Source organism: Diaphorina citri, unplaced genomic scaffold, assembly GCF_000475195.1.
Source record: "Diaphorina citri unplaced genomic scaffold, Diaci psyllid genome assembly version 1.1 scaffold554, whole genome shotgun sequence".
Taxonomy (NCBI): Eukaryota; Metazoa; Arthropoda; class Insecta; order Hemiptera; family Psyllidae; genus Diaphorina; species Diaphorina citri.
The window spans coordinates 3,587-26,950 of record NW_007377988.1 but is presented as its reverse complement, the minus strand read 5'-3'; the positions used below and the strand labels follow the sequence as shown (position 1 = coordinate 26,950).

Below are 23,364 nucleotides of genomic sequence, written 5' to 3'. Positions count from 1 at the left end.
AGTTGCAAATGGGTAAAAATTATGAATAAATGGTCGATTCCTATGTAAAAAGTTGGGAAAAATCCAAATCTGAGGTCAAAACTCCCAAAAAATAACTGTAAACGATCGAAAATTCAATTTTTATTTTCCGTTCTAATTTGCCTACAGATATCTGAGTATAGGTATCGATGTGTAGGTAGGTACATAATTATTACATTAGTTTTTGTTTTCTTTTTTACTTCTTTTGCTCTAGATTATTCACATTTTGTCTCATTCTTTGCTTTTTTTCCTACTGTATATAATATACCTACTGATGTATGTTAACAACCCAATGTGTTGAAACATGAAATAAATAAACTTTGATACTTTGATGAAGATGTGTGACGTCAGACTTAACGCAGTTGCTATTTTCGTCCGCTAGGTAGCGCCAGTATGCAAGCGCGCTAGCGGAGGAGCAGTAGAGGTTCCAAACTTTTCGCCTGTGGGTAAAACACCCAATAGTCGTTGTCAAATCAAATATGGTCACTGTAAAATATTATCTGAGAAACTGAAATATCCGCATCGCCAGCGTACTCAAAGCCAGCCAAGTTACCTTGGAGGGTATTTCGAATTGTAAGCGCTAGGTCGCTGGTTCAATCCTGCCTGGGCCGAACTTTATCCTGAAGAGATACGTTTTGTTTTCCGAATGGCCGGCTTTCTAAGTTTCTACTGTCCCGTCTCTACTTGAACCGTGTTAATTAGAAATCGAAAAAAAGTTAAATTGGCCCTCCTCTTTCAGCAACTAAAATTTGCATATTTCGGCGTTACTTAGTACCTATTGATTTTGCTGAATATAATGAAGGATCTCTTTTCTAATCCACAAATAATAACACAAACAGCGCCACAGGGTCTGAAGGCGATGTTGGCATACATTTGGCTTTGGTATTGATTTTGTTAAAGTTCTAATTGGATAAGACATGCAGACATTGCAGACTCTTGGCATGTCTCTTTTATTTACGACCAATTGAGACCTGAAGCCTGAAGGGCTCTACTTGAACCGTGTTAATTAGAAATCGAAAAAAGTTAAATTGGCCCTCCTCTTTCAGCAACTAAAATTTGCATATTTCGGCGTTAGTACCTATTGATTTTGCTGAATATAATGAAGGATCTCTTTTCTAATCCACAAATAATAACACAAATAGCGCCACAGGGGCTGAAGGCGATGTTGGCATACATTTGGCTTTGGTATTGATTTTGTTAAAGTTCTAATTGGATAAGACATGCAGACATTGCAGACTCTTTGATCGTGTTAATTAGAAGCACAAATCATATTAGAAACCGCTAATCTAGTAAAGAATCAGATGATGGTAATACTAATACAGGATATTATATGTACTCCTAGCAATAAAACCTCAGCGGTGTATTAGATTAGCAGAAGCACGGTAGATTTCGGATCTGGTGGTTGGTGGTTCAAGTCAAGTAATAATTCAAGGCACATTCTTTTACATGCATGCCATTCCATGCCCAATGGCCCATGTACTCCTAGCAATAAAACCTCAGCGGTGTATTAGCAGAAGCACGGTGCATTTCGGATCTGGTGGTTGGTGGTTCAAGTCAAGTAATAATTCAAGGCACATTCTTTTACATGCATGCCATTCCATGCCCAATGGCCCATACGGGAGCTTAAAAGTTTGGTTAGAAAATTTTCGCCCCACCTGGGATTCGAACCCAGAGCTTCGGGATTGATGTTTAGTACTCTTGACCACTCGGCCGCAGAGGTGGGTCTGTGATCTCTTCTGAGCTGTAAAGCCATTTTGGTTCCTATTTTACTTAAGTTATGTTTAACAATGGATACTTGTAAGTCCGTATACTTATAAGTAAAATAGTAGGTATTTACAAAGGACGTCTAAATGGAGCAGTTGCAAATGGGTAAAAATTATGAATAAATGGTCGATTCCTATGTAAAAAGTTGGGAAAAATCCAAATCTGAGGTCAAATTGGTTAGAAAATTTCCGCCCCGCCTGGGATTCGAAACCAAGAGCTTCGGGATTGATGTTTAGTACTCTTGACCACTCGGCCGCAGAGGTGGGTCTGTGATCTCTTCTGAGCTGTAAAGCCATTTTGGTTCCTATTTTACTTAAGTTATGTTTAACAATGGGTAAGTCCGTATACTTATAAGTAAAATAGTAGGTATTTACAAAGGACGTCTAAATTACATAGGTAAATTCAATAATAGGCATCTTGGGCTGTAAAAACTCACCGTAAAACCAGCATCTGTTTTCGCCAAACTTGGGCTTCATGATGTCGGGTAACAATGGGTAAGTCCGTATACTTATAAGTAAAATATAGTAGGTATTTACAAAGGACGTCTAAATTACATAAATTCAATAATAGGCATTTTGGGCTGTAAAAACTCACCGTAAAACCAGCATCTGTTTTCGCCAAACTTGGGCTTCATGATGTCGGGCTTGTACTCGTTGGGCAGATCCTTGGAAACATAACCCAAGTAAGCGCAACTGATCTATTACATAAATTCAATAATAGGCATCTTGGGCTGTAAAAACTCACCGTAAAACCAGCATCTGTTTTCGCCAAACTTGGGCTTCATGATGTCGGGCTTGTACTCGTTGGGCAGATGATCCATGAGGGCCCCAACTCCCGTGATAAGAAGGGGTACACCCCAGGCATACAGCTCGTACATGCGCAGACGAAACGTTTCCTGCGTCTTGTCCAAGCTTGTGGGCCGGATGTCCCTGTGAAGAGAAGACATGGGCTCGATTAGAATATTGGAAGAAATAGCAAAGGTTGAGTGTGAAGGGCATCCACTCGTAAAATTTGTAGCCAAAACCAAATGTCAACCCAAAGCAATCACCCTATTTAGGGCTGATTGAGAGGCTGACGAAAAATACGAAAACATCTGTACACGGGAAAAGGCAAAAAAGAAAAAGAAGAGAGAAGAATATTGATAGAATTAGAATTAGATTTAGGAATCGAATAGAATTGGGTTTTGGGAGGTTGATGGGTAGAATGGGAGAGATCGGAGGAATTGGGTAGAAATTGGGAGGTTTATGAAAGAACGATTAAACTCATACAGAAATTGCTTTTCCTCCTCCCAACTTTGAAAAGAGGGATGAGAAGAAGTATGTAATACCTAGGCTACAGCGATATTTATTATCTACCCACACTGCCCATGGTAACACTCTTAGCCACATTACGCTGACCATGTATTTAGTCTCTCCATGTGGCCATAATATGGTTTATTGGTCCTTCGTGGCCGAGTTGGTTTCACGCTAGGCTTGCACTCCGGAGGTCTTGGGTTCGACTTGAGGGAATTTTGTTATTACTTTCTGGTCCTGATTTAATTTCTAATCAATCTAATCATTTTATGTATTTTAGTTCGAGATATCGTGTAGTTATGAAAGAAAGGAAAAGAGGCCGAAAGTCTGCTCTGAATTCGTTCCGATGCCCGTAGTCTGTAGTCTGATTTTAATAACAATCGGTTCAAAAGAATCTAATTCTTTTTGAAAACTCCCGAACATAATTAACGATGTCGAAGTATAATTAATTCTGAATATCCTTTATTTTAATTATTTTCATTATGCAGAGTTTGTCTTGAGGGTGTTGAGCTCATAAGCGAAAGAACTTTTGAACAATTGAAGAGTTCTGTTAAAGTGTTTTTTTTTTGGTTGATGTTAGGTATACATACTCATACCTGATAGCCAAAGGCGCGATTTAGATAACGATACACATGCCGGCATGTCTCTTTTATTTACGACCAATTGAGACCTGAAGCCTGAAGGGCTCTACTTGAACCGTGTTAATTAGAAATCGAAAAAAGTTAAATTGGCCCTCCTCTTTCAGCAACTAAAATTTGCATATTTCGGCGTTAGTACCTATTGATTTTGCTGAATATAATGAAGGATCTCTTTTCTAATCCACAAATAATAACACAAACAGCGCCACAGGGGCTGAAGGCGATGTTGGCATACATTTGGCTTTGGTATGTATTTTGTTAAAGTTCTAATTGGATAAGACATGCAGACATTGCAGACTCTTTGATCGTGTTAATTAGAAGCACAAATCATATTAGAAACCGCTAATCTAGTAAAGAATCAGATGATGGTAATACTAATACAGGATATATGTACTCCTAGCAATAAAACCTCAGCGGTGTATTAGCAGAAGCACGGTGCATTTCGGATCTGGTGGTTGGTGGTTCAAGTCAAGTAATAATTCAAGGCACATTCTTTTACATGCATGCCATTCCATGCCCAATGGCCCATACGGGAGCTTAAAAGATTGGTTAGAAAATTTCCGCCCCGCCTGGGATTCGAAACCAAGAGCTTCGGGATTGATGTTTAGTACTCTTGACCACTCGGCCGCAGAGGTGGGTCTGTGATCTCTTCTGAGCTGTAAAGCCATTTTGGTTCCTATTTTACTTAAGTTATGTTTAACAATGGGTAAGTCCGTATACTTATAAGTAAAATAGTAGGTATTTACAAAGGACGTCTAAATTACATAGGTAAATTCAATAATAGGCATCTTGGGCTGTAAAAACTCACCGTAAAACCAGCATCTGTTTTCGCCAAACTTGGGCTTCATGATGTCGGGCTTGTACTCGTTGGGCAGATGATCCATGAGGGCCCCAACCCCCGTGATAAGAAGGGGTACGCCCCAGGCATACAGCTCGTACATGCGTAGACGAAACGTTTCCTGCGTCTTGTCCAAACTCGTGGGGCGGATGTCCCTGTGAAGAGAAGACATGAGCTCGATTAGAATATTGGAAGAAATAGCAAACGTTGAGTGTGAAGGGCATCCACTCGTAAAATTTGTAGCCAAAACCAAATGTCAGCCCAAAGCAATCACCCTATTTAGGGCTGATTGAGAGGCTGACGAAAAATACGAAAAAATCTGTACACGGGAAAAGGCGAAAAAGAAAAAGAAGAGAGAAGAATATTGATGGAATTAGAATTGGATTTTGGGAGGTAGATGGTTAGAATGGGAGGAATTAGGTAGAAATTGGGAGGTTTATGAAAGAACGATTAAACTCATACAGAAATTGCTTTTCCTCCTCCCAACTTTGAAAAGAGGGATGAATGATGGAGCAAATTTCGGCCCAAGCTACATAGGGGATTCAGATTTCCTGCGCGCTAATAACCCAAGCTGCCTGTACCGCCCTGGTAATGCTCGCCACTCACGCTCAGACTGTCTGATATTTCAATATTTTAGGATTTAGGAATCGAATAGAATTGGGTTTTGGGAGGTTGATGGGTAGAATGGGAGAGATGGGAGGAATTGGGTGGTTTATGAAAGAACGATTAAACTCATACAGAAAATGCTTTTCCTCCTCCCAACTTTGAAAAGACGGATGGATGGATGATGGAGCAAATTCGGGCCCAAAAGCTACATAGGGGAGTCAGAATTCCTGCGCGCTAATAACCCAAGCTGCCTGTACCGCCCTGGTAATGCTCGCCACTCACGCTCAGACTGTCTGATATTTCAATATTTTAATTATTTCTCCCCGTTCAAGTTCTAGTGATTTTCCTGTTCTGGAGGCCAAAGACCGGAAGAAAACATCAAATAATGTTAATTTTGAGGAGTCTGGAAATTGGCATTCAAATCACATTTGCTAAAGCCAACAAGCAACAAGATAGACTACTATTCAGTATCTTTCTCGTAAACCACATGACCGCAGTATCATACAGAAAACCAAACTCTCACACACGAAGACACGGTATTTTTCTGCTGAGTAAAGATAAAACACGGCAAAAAACAATGAAATAATGTTGGAAGCTAAAGAAATTATCAGTAAACAACGTCGAAGGAAACAGTTTTCCATTGGCTCAGCAGAAATTGGCGATATGACTAGAAAAATGAAACAATGGGATATTATAGAAAGACGTATCAGTTTTAACAATAAGGACATATGTGATAGTTATGTTGGTGGGATATATGCTGTTTTAACAATGAAATATATGGCGTTGTGAGAAATGGGATCTATGCTTTGTAACTCTGCTCTTTTATTAGACTTATTATTTATTATTAAGAGTGATGATTGATGATGATATGGGTTTTATTATGAGCCCCTTGATAATTAAGATTTAATGGTGCTTATTAGTGCATCCACACCACACTGTGCATTTTAGCCTTTATTTAGGTACCTGGAGGAGATGTAATGGTGCTTATTAGTGCATCCACACCACACTGTGCATTTTAGCCTTTATTTAGGTACCTGGAAGGGACTGACAAGAAACGTCGACCCTATTTAAGTAGTAGGAAAAGGCTGGGAAGAAGAAGACTTTAGGTATGTACCTATGTGGATTTCAGATTATTAAAGGTTTGTGGTGTCATCAGTAATTTACAACAGTACAAAATATGCATAAACTAAATGAACTTGTGGGTATATCGAATCCCACAAAACCCATCTCTATAAACCCCAGATATTGTAGAAAACACATCCGAGCTTTTGACCCAAATATCAAAGATAATGATGATTTCTAAACTTACAATTTAAAGACAAAGGAAAGTATTAAGCATAAGAGGTACTCATATTGTGGTTGTAGTCATTTAAAACGGCACAAGAAATACGCATCAACTTGTAATACCTGTATGCATATCGAATCCCACAAATTTTAGCATTCGGATGGTTTATAGCGTTTATAATACAATATTTTATGCTTATTGCATATTCCTATTCCACAAAATTCATCTCTCCAAAACCAAAATTACTCATTTTAGAAAACAAGAACTTTCGACCCAGATTTCAAATGGTGGTACAGCTGAAGCATTTGCTAAAGCCAACAAGCAACAAGATAGACTACTATTCAGTATCTTTCCGTAAACCACATGACCGCAGTATCATACAGAAAACCAACCTCTCACACACGAAGACACGGTATTTTTCTGCTGAGCAAAGATAAAACACGGCAAAAAACAATGAAATAATGTTGGAAGCTAAAGAAATTATCAGTAAACAACGTCGAAGGAAACAGTTTTCCATTGGCTCAGCAGAAATTGGCGATATGACTAGAAAAGTGAAACAATGGGATATTATAGAAAGACGTATCAGTTTTAACAATAAGGACATATGCGATAGTTATGTTGGTGGGATATATGCTGTTTTAACAATGAAATATATGGCGTTGTGAGAAATGGGATCTATGCTTTGTAACTCTGCTATTTTATTAGATTTATTATTAAGAGTGATGATTGATGAATTTGATGATGAGATGGGTTTTATTATGAGCCCGTTGCCCCTTGATAATTGAGATGTAATGGTGCTTATTAGTGTATCCACACCACACTGTGCATTTTAGCCTTTATTTAGGTACCTGGAAGGGACTGACAAGAAACGCCGACCCTATTTAAGTATTAGGAAAAGGCTGGGAAGAAGAAGACTTTAGGTGTGTACCTATGTGGATTTCAGATTAATAAAGGTTTGTGGTGTCATCAGTAATTTACAACAGTACAAAATATGCATAAACTAAATGAACTTGTGGGTATATCGAATCCCACAAAACCCATCTCTATAAACCCCAGATATTGTAGAAAACACATCCGAGCTTTTGACCCAATTATCAAAGGTAATGATGATTTCTAAACTTACAATTTAAAGACAAAGGAAAGTACTAAGCTTAATAGGTACTCATATTGTGGTTGTAGTCATTTAAGTAAGTAAAACGGCACAAGAAATACGCATGAACTTGTAATACCTGTATGCATATCGAATCCCACAAATTTTAGGATTTGGATGGTTTATAGTTTATAGCGTTTATAATACAATATTTTATGCTTATTGCATATTCCTATCCCACAAAATTCATCTCTCCAAAACCAAAATTACTCATTTTAGAAAACAAGAACTTTCGACCCAGATTTCAAATGGTGGTACAGCTGAATCTGAATAACAATAGCACGCATTGTAAGTAGTGATAGTGACTACCCGGAGATCCGTTTTGTGGTCGAGGTATCTTTAAAACAGTGCATATAAGTAGGACCAGCAGGCCCAGTCAGAGGGGGTTTATCCGGCCATTCTGATCCCACTTGACCCGACCGAATTCCATAAAGGTGTGTCCAAACATAGTCGACCGGCTGTCGATCGACGAGGAAAATCTGTGTGAACGTGTCCGTCGACATCGATTGGTGGCCGGTCGACTATGTGTGGACTATAACTGTGGACGCACCTTAAGGGAGCTCGGAGTCAGCCATTTTTCCCAGCTAAAAGAAAATTCCGGCCCTGCATAGAAGTTGTTACGCAGGTACACAGATAAACGCAGTATGGATAGGTAAGTACAAAATCTGTACAGACCAAAAACCACAAGAATCATCTCACAGATTTAAAATAATGTGTACGTAGGATGTAGGAAACGCACACGACGATTGACCCAGATTTGGAGTCTGGTTTGAATTCTCAAATTCTTAAAATCACCGAGACAAAGACTTTGATGATTGGCTAAGTCAATATACTGAGAAACAAGGAGACTGGTAGTTATCTGGTTTAAAGCAGGAACTCACGCGAGAAGGCGAGTTTAATGATGGACGTGAAGAGATGGAAGAAAGTTTTTTGTCTGAGATCGAAGTTTTAGTAATTGGCTGACTGGTTTTGGAAATTGAATTATTAGACCAGTGAGAGAAACAAGGAGACTGGTAGTTATCTGGTTTAAAGCAGGAACTCACGCGAGAAGGCGAGTTTAATGATGAATGTGAAGAGATGGAAGAAAGTTTTTTGTCTGAGATCGAAGTTTTAGTAATTGGCTGACTGGTTTTGGAAATTGAATTATTAGACCAGTGACCGAGACAAAGACTTTGATGATTGGCTACGTCAATATACTGAGAAACAAGGAGACTGGTAGTTATCTGGTTTAAAGCAAGAACTCACGCGAGAAGGCGAGTTTAATGATGAACGTGAGAGATGGAAGAAAGTTTTTTGTCTGACATCGAAGTTTTAGTAATTGGCTGACTGGTTTTGGAAATTGAATTATTAGACCAGTGGCGTAAGTTGACCAGAAGTAGCAGATAGATACTCCTTGCTTCGGTGGTGTAGTGGTCAAGACGCTCGTCTGGTAAACAGGAGGGCGGGGGTTCGATCCCATCCGAGGCATGGAATTTTATCCTCAATCATTTGAGAATTTGACCACATAATAATGGACCTCTAAGGGTTATTGAAAACAAAGGGCGGAATAATTGCCTGGGGCAATCTCTACCATTCAACGATGTTTTAATCTAGCAAATAGGTACCCCATTGAAATATTTGCAATCGAAAAACGAGTGCAATTTTTTCTGTCGATGGTGGGTATCGAACCCGGTACCATCCACATGAGAAGCTACAGATTTCAAGATGTGTCAGATGGACTACTCATTCATTTATCCAATCTCTGCGAACGTGCCTTCGTGTCAAAAACAAAACATCCGTCTAATTATTCGTTATCAGTGTGAGGAGAAAAAGTGGCGTAAGTTGACCAGAAGTAGCAGATAGATACGTCTGGTAAACAGGAGGGCGGGGGTTCGATCCCATCCGAGGTATGGAATTTTATCCTCAATCATTTGAGAATTTGACCAAATAATAATGGACCTCTAAGGGTTATTGAAAACAAAGGGCGGAATAATTGCCTGGGGCAATCTCTATATCATTCAACGCTGTTTTAATCTAGCAAATAGGTACCCCATTGAAATATTTGCAATCGAAAAACGAGTGCAATTTTTTCTCTCGATGGTGGGTATCGAACCCGGTACCATCCACATGAGAAGCTACAGATTTCACAGATGTGTCAGATGGACTTCTCATTCATTTATCCAATCTCTGCGAACGTGCCTTCGTGTCAAAAACAAAACATCCGTCTAATTATTCGTTATCAGTGTGAGGAGAAAACTAATTCCATATCAGCCACGTTAACCACAAAAGATGCACGGCTAATTTATCAGCTCGGTCCACATCTGCGTCGCTTGTGAGTAATCTCTAAATTAGTTAATCTCTAATCAGAACCAGTACCTATAAGTTCAGTAGCTCTTTATTTAGAGTTAGACTGTCTGTCATCTTATGACCCATAATGCTAAAAACAAGACGTATATTCAGAAGCCACGACAATGAAAAAGAAAGCTCTTTTTTTTAACCAACCCTGTAATAACATTGGTCACTGCTCAATGTGTGAAAGCTCCTTTTTGCGTTTAACCTAACCCTGTAATAACACTGGTCACTGCTCATTTGTGACAGCTCCTTTTTGTAGCAATTTTCCATTGACGTGACTTCTGAACAAGTACCGTATCTTTTCCAAAAGTTACGTTCTCCATAATTGAATTTTCGGAAAACTGTATTGTTTTGTACAACGCTTATGATACCTGAGATCAATCAGTGTGATTTCTCAATTATTTAGCCTTAAGATACCATGGTATACCATGGTATCTTAAGGCTAAATAATTGAGAAATCACACTGGGTATACCATGGTATCTTAAGGCTAAATAATTGAGAAATCACACTGATTTCGGAAAACGTAAGTCCCATCAAAATTGTGCATGTGCAGAGATAGGTTTTGGTCAACTTACGTCTCACGTTTCAATCAGTATTTGTATTAATATAAACAGTGCTTTATTTACATTTTTCAGTAGAAACAAAAGAATTATTGTCACTTGGTGGTACGAAATCTCTCTAAAAAGTAAGATATTTGGCTTGTTTGTCTGCCAACATAGCCACTTCTCGTTCATTTCTACATCGCTTGTACCGGGACTACCGGGCTGTTAACACTCTATGTTTGTTTAATTATTCATGTTATCTGTTGATCACGATTTGAAGAATAATTTCATTCATTTATTTCATTTCTTCATATCTCTAATCAGAACCAGTAACTATAAGTTCAGTAGCTCTTTATTTAGAGTTAGACTGTCTGTCATCTTATGACCCATAATGCTAAAAACAAGACGTATATTCAGAAGCAATCACTAATCAGAACCAGTACCTATAAGTTCAGTAGCTCTTTATTTAGAGTTAGACTGTCTGTCATCTTATGACCCATCATGCTAAAAACAAGACGTATATTCAGAAGCCACGACAATGAAAAAGAAAGCTCCTTTTTGCGTTTAACCTAACCCTGTAATAACACTGGTCACTGCTCATTTGTGACAGCCCCTTTTTGTAGCAATTTTCCATTGACGTGACTTCTGAACAAGTACCGTATCTTTTCCAAAAGTTACGTTCTCCATAATTGAATTTTCGGAAAACGTAAGTCCCATCAAAATTGTGTATGTGCAGAGATAGGTTTTGGTCAACTTACGTCTTACGTTTCAATCAGTATTCGTATTAGTAGATATAAACAGTGCTTTATTTACATTTTTCAGTAGAAACAAAAGAATTATTGTCACTTAGGTTGGTGGTACGAAATCTCTCTAAAAAGTAAGATATTTGGCTTGTTTGCCTGCCAACAGAGCCACTTCTCGTTCATTTCTACATCGCTTGTACCGGGCTGTTAACAGTGTTAACACTCTATGTTTGTTTAATTGTTCATGTTATCTGTTGATCGATCACGATTTGAAGAATAATTTCATTCATTTATTTCATTTCTTCAAACACTTCGCACCATTATTATTATTATGGGAAACTGTGACGTTTACACAAATCTCTCTTATACGATGTGATGAGAGAGAATTTTTGTAAACAAACCGAAATTTTATTCTTTTTGCGTTTAACCAACCCTGTAATAACATTGGTCACTGCCACTGCTCAATGCGTGAAAGCTCCTTTTTGCGTTTAACCTAACCCTGTAATAACACTGGTCACTGCTCATTTGTGACAGCTCCCTTTGGTAGCAATTTTCCATTGACGTGACTTCTGAACAAGTACCATATCTTTTCCAAAAGTTACGTTCTCCATAATTGAATTTTCGGAAAACGTAAGTCCCATCAAAATTGTGCATGTGCAGAGATAGGTTTTGGTCAACTTACGTCTCACGTTTCAATCAGTATTTGTATTAATATAAACAGTGCTTTATTTACATTTTTCAGTAGAAACAAAAGAATTATTCAATTATTGTCACTTAGGTTGGTGGTACGAAATCTCTCTAAAAAGTAAGATATTTGGCTTGTTTGTCTACCAACATAACCACTTCTCGTTCATTTCTACATCACTTGTACCGGGCTGTTAACAGTGTTAACACTCTATGTTTGTTTAATTATTCATGTTATCTGTTGATCACGATTTGAAGAATAATTTCATTCATTTATTTCATTTCTTCAAACACTTCGCACCATTATTATGGGAAACTGTGACGTTTACACAAATCTCTCTTATACGATGTGATGAGAGAGAATTTTTGTAAACAAACCGAAATTTTATTGTTTTTAAGAAATGAAATTGTTTTGATTTTTCATAATTTTTTACGACTCCTGTTAAAATTGAACATTTTCAAACTTCCAATATTAAGTAATAACTAATGTAGTGCCGAATTTCAAATTATTGCGATGCCATTGTTTGTGTATTTTTGAAACAATAAAAAACTCTTGATTGGAAAGTGACTAGCCAAGGTTAATAGTTAATACCGAAGGCGTTCTTTACCACCTAACCCAGAGCTCTATTGTTGAGTGTTCAAATTATCGAATAAATTATGAAGAAATTCCATCTTTTATTGTTTTTAAGAAATGAAATTGTTTTGATTTTTCATAATTTTTTACGACTCCTGTTAAAATTAAACATTTTCAAACTTCCAATATCAAGTAATAACTAAGGTAGTGCCGAATTTCAAATTATTGCAATATTAAGTAATAACTAAGGTAGTGCCATTGTTTGTGTATTTCTGAAACAATAAAACACTCTTGATTGGAAAGTGACTAGCCAAGGTTAATACCGAAGGCGTTCTTTACCACCTAACCCAGAGCTCTATTGTTGAGTGTTCAAATTATCGAATAAATTATGAAGAAATTCCATGCCTCGGCTGGGATTGGACCCGCGCCCTCCTGTTTACGAGGAGGTCTTTATATTTTTAATTTTTTTTTAACTGATATACGGGCCTCCATGTTATTTTCGTCATAAACTCTTTTTATTGCCACAAGTTTCCAATCCTTCCAATCGTCAAGATATAAACTTAATTACCAATGTCCAACATAACTCAATGTTCAAGATAACTCAACTTCCAACATAACTCAACTTCAATGGCAACTTTCATGATAGCTTGCAGGGCCGTTATGCGGGCCCTGGGGCTAGCTCCGGTCCCTTTTCAACATTTTTCACAAAGAAGAAGAAAGATACTGCTTCCGGGGCCCTCTTGAGGCGCCTAGGCTCGGGACTGACTCCAATAATGGTCACATTATTACAACATAATTAAAAAAAAATCGATTTCCGCAAGGGACGGATATCATCCTGTACAGAAAAGGTTCTCGGAACTGCTGGCTTTCTCCTATCCCGTTTTCCTTGATAAAACCTTAGCAGTTACAGTTCCTTCTATCAAACGACCTAAAAAAAAGGCTGCTGGTTTCGAGCCTCCTTGAGTATACGAACTCCCCCTGTCAACGACCCTGATAGATTGTCATTGTCCAGGATAACTTAAGGATGAGTTTGGAACGGTAGCTAATGGGCAATTGATGGAGTAATAAAACCATTTAATGAGTTACTCAAGTTTTATTGAAGTTTTTATTCTCCGCCCATATCAGCTGTTGGTAGCAAAGTAGTTGTACATACTTTGTAATATCATCCCGTACAGAAAAGGTTCTCGGAACTGCTGGCTTTCTCCTATCCTGACTCCAATAATGCTCACATTATTACAACATGATTTAAAAAAAAAAAATCGATTTCCGCAAGGGACGGATATCATCCTGTACAGAAAAGGTTCTCGGAACTGCTGGCTTTCTCCTATCCCGTTTTCCTTGATAAAACCTTAGCAGTTACAGTTCCCTCTATCAAACGTCCTAAAAAAAGGCTGCTGGTTTCGAGCCTCCTTGAGTATACGAACTCCCCCTGTAAACGACCCTGATAGCTCGTCATTGTCCAGGAGAACTTAAGGATGAGTTTGGAACGGTAGCTAATGGGCAATTGATGGAGTAATAAAACGATTTAATGAGTTACTCAAGTTTTATTGAAGTTTTTATGCTGCTGGTTTCGAGCCTCCTTGAGTATACGAACTCCCCCTGTAAACGACCCTGATAGCTCTCCCTCTATCAAACGTCCTAAAAAAATGCTGCTGGTTTCGAGCCTCCTTGAGTATACGAACTCCCCCTGTAAACGACCCTGATAGCTCGTCATTGTCCAGGATAACTTAAAGGATGAGTTTGGAACGGTAGCTAATGGGCAATTGATGGAGTAATAAAACGATTTAATGAGTTACTCAAGTTTTATTGAAGTTTTTATTCTCCGCCCATATCAGCTGTTGGTAGCAAAGTAGTTGTACATACTTTGTAATTGCCTTTTACAAGTACAGATAGGTCTAAGACTTACTCTAAGTACCTAACAAAACAAGTGGATATCTTTAAATATACATGCTTTATCTTGTAAGCGTCCAAAATTTTTGATAGAGGTCCGTCAAATGTCAAGCCGGAAAATCTCCATTATGAAAAACGCTATATCAAATAGCGGTGTATACAGGTATTAGCGGTGTATAAGCAGAGTACAAGCGGTGAAAATTACGTGCTATACCGACTACCGGATACCATCAGGTTTACCGTAAATATGAAGAGTTTTTGTTTACATTCCTGCCTCGGTGGCGTAGAGATCAAGACGCTCGCCTAGTAGTCAGGAGGTCGTGGGTTCAATCCCTGCTGAGATATAGAATTTTATCCTTAATATTGTTTGAGAATTCGAAGAAAATAATAGTCGTAACCTGCTGCTGGGTTAGAGTAAGGGGACTTCTTTGAGCAGTATAATTCGAGTAACCCTCGTTTAGACTGCGGGGTAGAAGGACTTTCTAGTCCTGTCTCAGCGTGACATATAGGATTATAGACGACCGACCGTAGATCGATGTAGACTGTTCACACTGCCTCGATAACGCTATCGATCGACCATGTTTGGACACGCCTTAAAAATCCGTAAAAAGGGCAAAAATCAACACCTACTGACTACTGATGTCCCGTCTGTCGAGTTCAGTCTATTTTCAATTAGATTCAATTGTGACCCGACTTATCTAATATCATTGTTTAGCCTATTCCTAGAATATTGCATGACTGTAATAGTATGACAGTGTCATATAGACATGCTGATATCATGTGTGGTAGTGTGGTATTCCCTTATAGTCGTTCCAATGCGATGATTCGCATGACATAGGGATGTCTAGGGAGTAATTTTTATTATTCACCGCTTGACTGGGGCACTCATTTTAATTAATTATGCCAGCCTAGTTATCTTCAGCCAGCCTATAGTTAGCATCAAGGATTGGAGGATTATGGCCTCTCGCTAATCTGATGAAAAAGTTCACGTTCAGGTTGAGACTCTTTTAATTTCAAAGTTGACTTGAGCCGGCCTAGTTAGCTTGGTTGGTAGCGCGTCTGTCTTGTAAGCGCTAGGCCGCGGGTTCAATTCCGCCCGGGGCGGATTTCATCCTGATGGGATAATGTTCGTTAGGATTGATAAAGGAATCAAACCTCTAGAAAATAATAATTATGCCAGTCTAGTTACCTCTTTGAAGATTATGTCTCTCGACCTCGATTGTGATTGGCGATCTGATGAAAAGTTCATGTTCGATTCCGCCCGGGGCGGATTTCATCCTGATGGGATAATGTTCGTTAGGATTGATAAAGGAATCAAACCTCTAAAAAATAATAATTATGCCAGTCTAGTTACCTCTTTGAAGATTATGTCTCTCGACCAGTGTTGCCAGACTGGTCAGCTGAGATTAGCGTACAATTTTGCTGAAAATACCGTACTTTACCGTATGCAACTTTTGTAAAGTCGTACATTTTTGCATAGTGCCATACTTTTACAGCGAATTACCGTACATTATCGTATAAATTTCATTACCGTACACATTATCGTACCAAAGCTCGAATACCGTACAAATACGGTAATTACCGTACATCTGGCAACACTGCTCTCGACCTCGATTGTGATTGGTGATCTGATGAAAAGTTCATACATTAGGGCTCTTGGATTCGAATTGACATAAATATAGGTGTATGAATGACTCAAAGGATGAACACAAAAGCCGGGTTAACCCATTATTCTCGACTCTTTTTGGGGCCAAAGAGGGTTAAATTTCAATACCTCCCATGTGTAATACATATTGAAATGTAGTGTACATTTTTTATGAAACCAGTTTGAAGTAGATTACAGCCTGCCATGGGCAATCATGCTTGTAATGCAACATTTTTTATGAAACTAGTTTGAAGTAGATTACAGCCTGCCATGGGCAATCATGCTTGTAATGCCGTCAGCAATGTACTGCCTCAGACTCTTCATGTCTCTGTTTTAGAGTGGTCATTGGTTACTAGAAGGTTCTGGGTTCGAACTCTGCCTTTGCCTCATTTCATTGGTACATTTTTTATGAAACCAGTTTGAAGTAGATTACAGCCTGCCATGGGCAATCATGTTTGTAATGCCGTCAGCAATGTATACTGTCTCAGACTCTTCATGTCTCTGTTTTAGAGTGGTCATTGGTTACTAGAAGGTTCTGGGTTCGAACTCTGCCTTTGCCTCATTTCATTGGTCTCAGACTCTTCATGTCTCTGTTTTAGAGTGGTCATCGGTTACTAGAAGGTTCTGGGTTCGAACTCTGCCTTTGCCTCATTTCATTGGACATTGATCAGTGTTCTAGCTAATAGGTTGAAATCCTGTTTTAAGTGAAAGTAAAGGGGAAAAAACACTCTGTTTTTCTGATCCTTCCAAGTTGAAGGTTGAGGGATTCGATTCTCCTGCCTATGCTCTTTGCTCTCCTCTCGAGACTTTTTTCTTGCTATGTGTTCATAAGTAGTCTGAAGAGGTTTTGAGCAAGATAAATGCTCCAGGGAAACCAAATAGACGTTTGTTCACTAATAATATCAGTATTTATTTTATTTCAATATGATATTATGCCCTGATGTGTTCAATGTTCATATTCTAATCAGATATTGAGATATAGGTATGCCCTGAGTATTTATACATTAAGTAGTACCCGTATATTTAGCTCATAATCAGCTTGGGAGAACCAGTAGATATTACTAACAGTGGCGAATATCAAGTTGAAGGTTGAGGGATTCGAATCTCCTGCCTATGCTCTTTGCTCTCCTCTCCACTCTGCTTTTTAGCCTTAGACTCTCGAGACTTTTTTCTTGTTATGTGTTCATAAAAGTAGTCTAAAGAGGTTTTGAGCAAGATAAATGCTCCAGGGGAACCAAATAGACGTTTGTTCACTAATAATATCAATATTTATTTTATTTCAATATTATGCCCTGATATGTTCAATGTTCATATTCTAATCAGATATTGAGATATAGGTAATGCGCTGAGTATTTATACATTAAGTAGTACCCGTATATTTAGCTCATAATCAGCTTGGGAGAACCAGTAGATATCAAGCGCGCCGGGAGGCGCGCGAACGTCAAGAGTTCGCAGCACCGCCCGGCTTATATTAACACGAAACAGAATTTCAGCGTTTTTCGGCATTTTCACCTCAACTTTTCTCCCACTTCCCCTTAACTTTAAGCAAATTTTACTGACTCTCAACCTGGAGATCCTGGGTTCGAATACCGGCTAGGGCGGAAATTTTCTGACCGAAATTTTCCGTTCCTGGACAAGCATGGATGTAAAAGAATGTGCCTTGAAGTAATGTAAAAGCGGTTCAAAAAAAAAGCTCGAACTAAAGAGTACGAAATTCCATGCCTTGACTGAGATCGAACCCGCGCCCTCCTACCAGGCGAGCATTGACCACTACACCACCGAGAATCCTCCACTGACAAGATACCCCCTTCATATCTCAACTGTGAGATCAATAAACTTTCCTATTTAATACCCCAGCTGTGCATTATAATCAAGTCTGTATTAAATCTACTTAAGGTAGGTATTACGAGATACCCACTATAGGCGAGGTGCTCAACTAAAACTAGGAGCGTTGTTTGGTTATAGAACCGGTTGGTATTTCGGTGTAAAAGATCAACATTCGACCTTGACTTTACTTTACTTTGTAATAATTGCCTTTTACAAGTACAGATAGGTCTAAGACTTACTCCAAGTACCTAACAAAACAAGTGGATATCTTTAAATATACATGCTTTATCTTGTAAGCGTCCAAAATTTTTGATAGAGGTCCGTTAAATGTTGAAAGTACTTACCTAAACGTCCACCAAATATTGAAGCACATGGTATTGAGCCAGAAGAAGGCCGCCAAGAACAGGAAGTGCATGCCAGTAGCTGAAACAGAGAACAAAATGAAAAGTTAAAACGATATGAAATATTGAGTCGTGTGGTTTGTGTCGTAGCATTCTCAATTTCTCATTCCGTATTTGTGTCCTGAAGCCCAAGAAGAGTGGCCCAAGAGTCTTATCTAGTCTGCAATCTGTATTTCTGTCACCCAAAGCGACTAGCTCAATACCGGACATGGGGTTTCTATTGTATTCATACGGTGTCTATTCCGGTAAAGATAAGAAAAGACACAAAAAGATCTGTGGGTAAAATGAAAATGTATTCACATTGAAACAAGCTGGGCCCGTCCTTCCGGGAATTTTTTAATCCGTAGTTTATTCGATCGTGATTAGAGAAAATCAGTACCTATGTACCTACCTAATTTGTTTAATATTCAGTTTATTATTATTATTATACCGCTACATTGACTCGTGTGGTCTGTGTCGTAGCATTCTCATTCCGTATTTGTGTCCTGAAGCCCAAGAAGAGTGGCCCAAGAGTCTTATCTAGTCTGCAATCTGTATTTCTGTCACCCAAAGCGACTAGCTCAATATACCGGACATGGGGTTTCTATTGTATTCATACGTCTATTCCGGTAAAGATAAGAAAAGACACAAAAAGATCTGTAGGTAGAATGAAAATGTATTCACATTGAAACAAGCTGGGCCCGTTCCTCCGGGAATTTTTTAGTCCGTAGTTTATTCGATCGTGACTAGAGAAAATCAGTACCTATGTACCCTACCTACCTAATTTGTTTAATATTCAGTTTATTATTATTCTTGATTTGATTTTACTTTTATGTGATGATTTAAAATCAAGACTAGAGCCCGTTCTCCCTTTATTCCCAATATAATGTTTAAGTCACCCATCCATTTATTGGCCTTGTGAATTCATTATGCCAGCCTTGTTATCTTCAGCCAGCCTATAGTTAGATTATGGCCTCTCGCTAATCTGATGAAAAAGTTCACGTTCAGGTTGAGACTCTTTTAATTTCAAAGTTGACTTGAGCCAGCCTAGTTATAGCTTGGTTGGTGGCGCATCTGCCTTGTAAGCGCTCGGCCGCGGGTTCGATTCCGCCCGGGGCGGATTTCATCCTAATGGGATAAAGGAATCAAACCTCTAAAAAATAATAATTATGCCAGTCTAGTTACCTCTTTGAAGATTATGTCTCTCGACCTCGATTGTGATTGGCGATCTGATGAAAAGTTCATACATTGAGGCTCTTGGATTTGAATTGCCATAAATATAGGTGTATGAATGGCTCAAAGGATGAAGACAAAAGCCGGGTTAACCCATTATTCTCGACTCTTTTTGGGGCCAAAGAGGGTTAAATTTCAATACCTCCCATGTATAATACATATTGAAATGTAGTGTACATTTTTTAGACAAGACTGTTTTATTCTGAAACCAAATTGGTGCAATCCCATGGGGAAAGGGTATTGGTACTTTGTGGTAGGTACATTTTGTTAACCACTCCGGGTCTATCCAGATTTTTGACCTTTAAAAGGGTTGCGGTTGGTTGGTGCGAAGAAGTTATTCTAAACACTGCCATCCCTTTGATAGTTGCAAAAGTTGCCCACGGACAGAGTGTCTACCTAATTGAACAAACTACTGATTTAGGTGCTGATTAATGATTATTTATAGGTAGATATAGGTAGGTATGTTAATTGGTAAAACATTGATTTATTATTATTATTATTTTAAGGGGAATTAAATTCTTTGGTCCAATCAGATGCGATAACACTGCAATTCATAATTATTACTGTTTACAATAAATCGGATTTTCTAAACAAACAGAGGTGACACTCTGTTTAATGTAAACAAACGAATGAATGAAATCGCTTCTTTGACAGTAGATTACACAAGAACACAATATTACTCCGTACTAATCGTAATCAGCTAATCACACATTACACTGTGTTTGACAGAGGGAACTGTAACTACCAAGGGCTTATCTTCCCAAAAGCGAAGAGAGAAGGACAACATTATAGAAGTAAGTCATCCGTTCCGGACCTTCTCTGTTTAGGGTAAAATACGCCCCGGGCAGAATCGAAGCCGCGATCTAGCGCAAGACAGACGCGCTAGCCTCCAAGCCTACTAGACTGGCTTTTGAATTAAGCAGCTGATTACGCAATATTTTGTGTACAATACGTCATTCATTATATTATTCAAGTGGTTCATTTCCACTATTTTCACGTCATTATTAGGAGGTCTATTCCCATTCCTAAACCTTCCTATAGGTAAATTTGTATACGACTATACGTCATATGTAGCTCCATCAGCTCCCTAGGCCAGGTTAATTTCAGTTGTCTTTGATTCAAATCAGGGAGCCATTAATCAATGCATTTAATCACAATAACAAACCTGACCATATAGCCTGCCTGCCTGTAGCATGGCTTACATAATGGCCGGAAGTTATTATGCAATCCTCGCACAAGAACACAATATTACTCGTACGTAATCGTAATCAGGTAATCACACATTATACTTAACTGTATTTGACTACCCTCCAAGCTTACTAGACTGACTTTTGAATTAAACAGCTGATCACGCAATATTTTGTGTACAATACGTCACTCATTATATTATTCAAGTGGTTCATTTCCACTATTTTCACGTCATTATTAGGAGGTCAATTCCTATTCCTAAACCTTCCTATAGGTAAATTTGTATACGTCATAATTATGTAGCTCCATCAGCTCCCTAGGCTAGGTTAATTTCAGTTGTCTTTGATTCAAATCAGGGAGCCATTAATCAATGCATTTAATCATTTAATCACAATAACAAACCTGACCATATAGCCTGCCTGCCTGCAGCATGGCTTACATAATGGCCGGAAGTTATTATGCAATCCTCATAAAACAATCATAATAGCACCTTTAATCTCACCAACTCTGTACCGACCTATGGCTAGTTATTTATGTACATAAATATAGCTTAACATAGGTGACAATAAAACCGGTCTTAAATTAACGACTGAAGTGTTATCTACAACTTTCTCGCTTTGAGTATTTGAGTTCATATGTAGGTCGTCGCGACAAATTTCAAGATCAGAGCTCATTTGTGTGAGAAAATGTGAAAAAATCCACCAAAAACTATTTTTTTTTTTTTTTTTTTTTTGTTTTTTTTTTTTGTAAACTACATTCACGAACAAAAAATCGGGACACTTTTCATTTCCATTCCTTTACTCTGGTAGCCATTTGAGTCTGGCTGGGGGACGTGTACATAATAAAACTACATTCACGAACAAAAAATCGGGACACTTTTCATTTCCATTCCTTTACTCTGGTAGCCATTTGAGTCTGGTGGGACACTTTTCATTTCCATTCCTTTACTCTGGTAGCCATTTGAGTCTGGTTGGGGGACGTTAAACAGGGAGTAGAACAGCTTAGTCTGGCAGAGAGTATACCAGTCTGAATTTCAATTGCTAAAGAAATAGCAAAGGTACAGCTTAGTCTGGCAGAGAGTATACCAGTCTGAATTTCAATTGCTAAAGAAATAGCAAAGGTTTAGTAGAACAGCTTAGTCTGGCAGAGAGTATACCAGTCTGAATTTCAATTGCTAAAGAAATAGCAAAGGTTGAGTGCGAAGGGCATCCACTCGTAAAATGTGTAAGCAAAACCAAATGTCAGCCCAAAGCAATCACCCTAGTTAGGGTTGATAATGATTGAGAGGCTGACGAAAAACGCCGACCCCGTCTGTACACGGAAAAAGGCGAAGAAGTTACTATCTTCAAGGTACCTCTTTGATTTTCCATTTGGCTCTAATTTCAATGGAAAGTTAACTTTCCCGAGTTTACTATCTTCAAGGTACCTCTTTGATTTTCCATTTGGCTCTAATTTCAATGGAAAGTTAACTTTCCCGAGTTTTTTTTTCCCACGAGTGTATGTGTATGTGGACCTATATGGTCGGTTATTATGGGTACAATATTGCACTTGCTATAATAGCAGGTAATAATTTGCTAAGTCGTTCGACATGTAGGTCAAATATTAGCCTGTCTACGGCCAATCACTATAACAGCAGGTAATAATTTGCTAAGTCGTTCGACATGTAGGTCAAATATTAGCCTGTCTAATACGGCCAATCAGTACTACTGGAAAGTAGGTAAATCCATAAATCAGTATAAAACAGTCTATACTTCTCTAGTCTATTATAAAAGAGGGCTATTAGTTATACTGTTAGACATACTGTCCTAATCTGTCATATATTACATTACTTACTGTCTATCATTTATGGACCACCATTCTGGGCGTCCAAAGGGTTTTAAACCCCTATCTTTCGTGAAGTAAGTATCAGATGATATCTTTCTCACTGCCTCGGAAACATATTCACCTCGTCATCGATCGACGGCCGGTCGACTACGTTTGGACAAATGGACACACTTTAACACCAATAACACTCCAATGGATTATTAAATCAAGGTGTGATTATTTTAATAAGCACCAAAGTTGCGACATAATAACACAAAGAAATTGCATTTACATTTACATTTTAATAATTACCTCATAGAATCACGATTCCAAATACATAACTTCGTACAAGTAGTAGGTAATAAGTCCTGACGTTTTACCTGTATATTCGGATGAACTCTGGCCAGGGGAATCATTTTCAATTACACTTTTGCATCACATGTCTGCATGGGACGATGAGTCTCTACATAATCTCTAGAACTCTATTGTTATCATTATCTCATCCAACATCATCTGCATAACATCGACACTTAGGGAGACTGCACCCAAAATGGTCCACCGAAATCGGACTCGCGTATAATTTTTTTTTTTTTTTTTTCTTTTTTTAATTTTTTATCTGCTATGTACGTGGGTCTATCCAATAAGAGGCCCATCTTCTCGTCTGCTCAAACGTAGGTGCCACCTGCAACGAACTAGACCTGCTGCTAGCAAATGATGTGATTCAAGTTGCAGAGTATTGGAAGAAGAGTATCTGACACAATCATTGGTCAAGGCGGACCCGGAGTCCCGGAAAGTAAAGCAGGTATCTACGTGGATTAGATCGTAAAGCCCATACACACAATACTCTATGTTGCTACAGATTGCGGGTATGCGCCGTATGCGCAATTTTTGCGCAAATGTCCGGCCCAAACGAGTAGAATTTGCTCAAATTT

General features: G+C 38.5%; 1 protein-coding gene across 3 annotated transcripts in view; it reads right to left on the bottom strand.

The window, feature by feature from the left end:
- LOC103510024 (probable G-protein coupled receptor Mth-like 1) overlaps positions 1-18,278 on the bottom strand; it is a 24,813-nt gene extending 6,535 nt beyond the window's left edge. For 2 of the 3 annotated variants that reach the window (XM_026824187.1, XM_008474660.3), the window contains exons 1-2: positions 18,173-18,278; positions 4,521-4,705 (exon numbers count right to left, since the gene is read on the bottom strand). In XM_026824187.1, coding sequence (XP_026679988.1) covers positions 4,521-4,705; positions 18,173-18,243 — 256 coding nt within the window. In that variant the 5' untranslated portion in view covers positions 18,244-18,278. Of the gene's footprint in view, positions 1-2,526; positions 2,712-4,520; positions 4,706-18,172 lie in introns of all 3 variants that reach the window. The other variant, XM_026824186.1, reaches the window with a different exon arrangement.
- Positions 18,279-23,364: the final 5,086 nt, after the last annotated feature.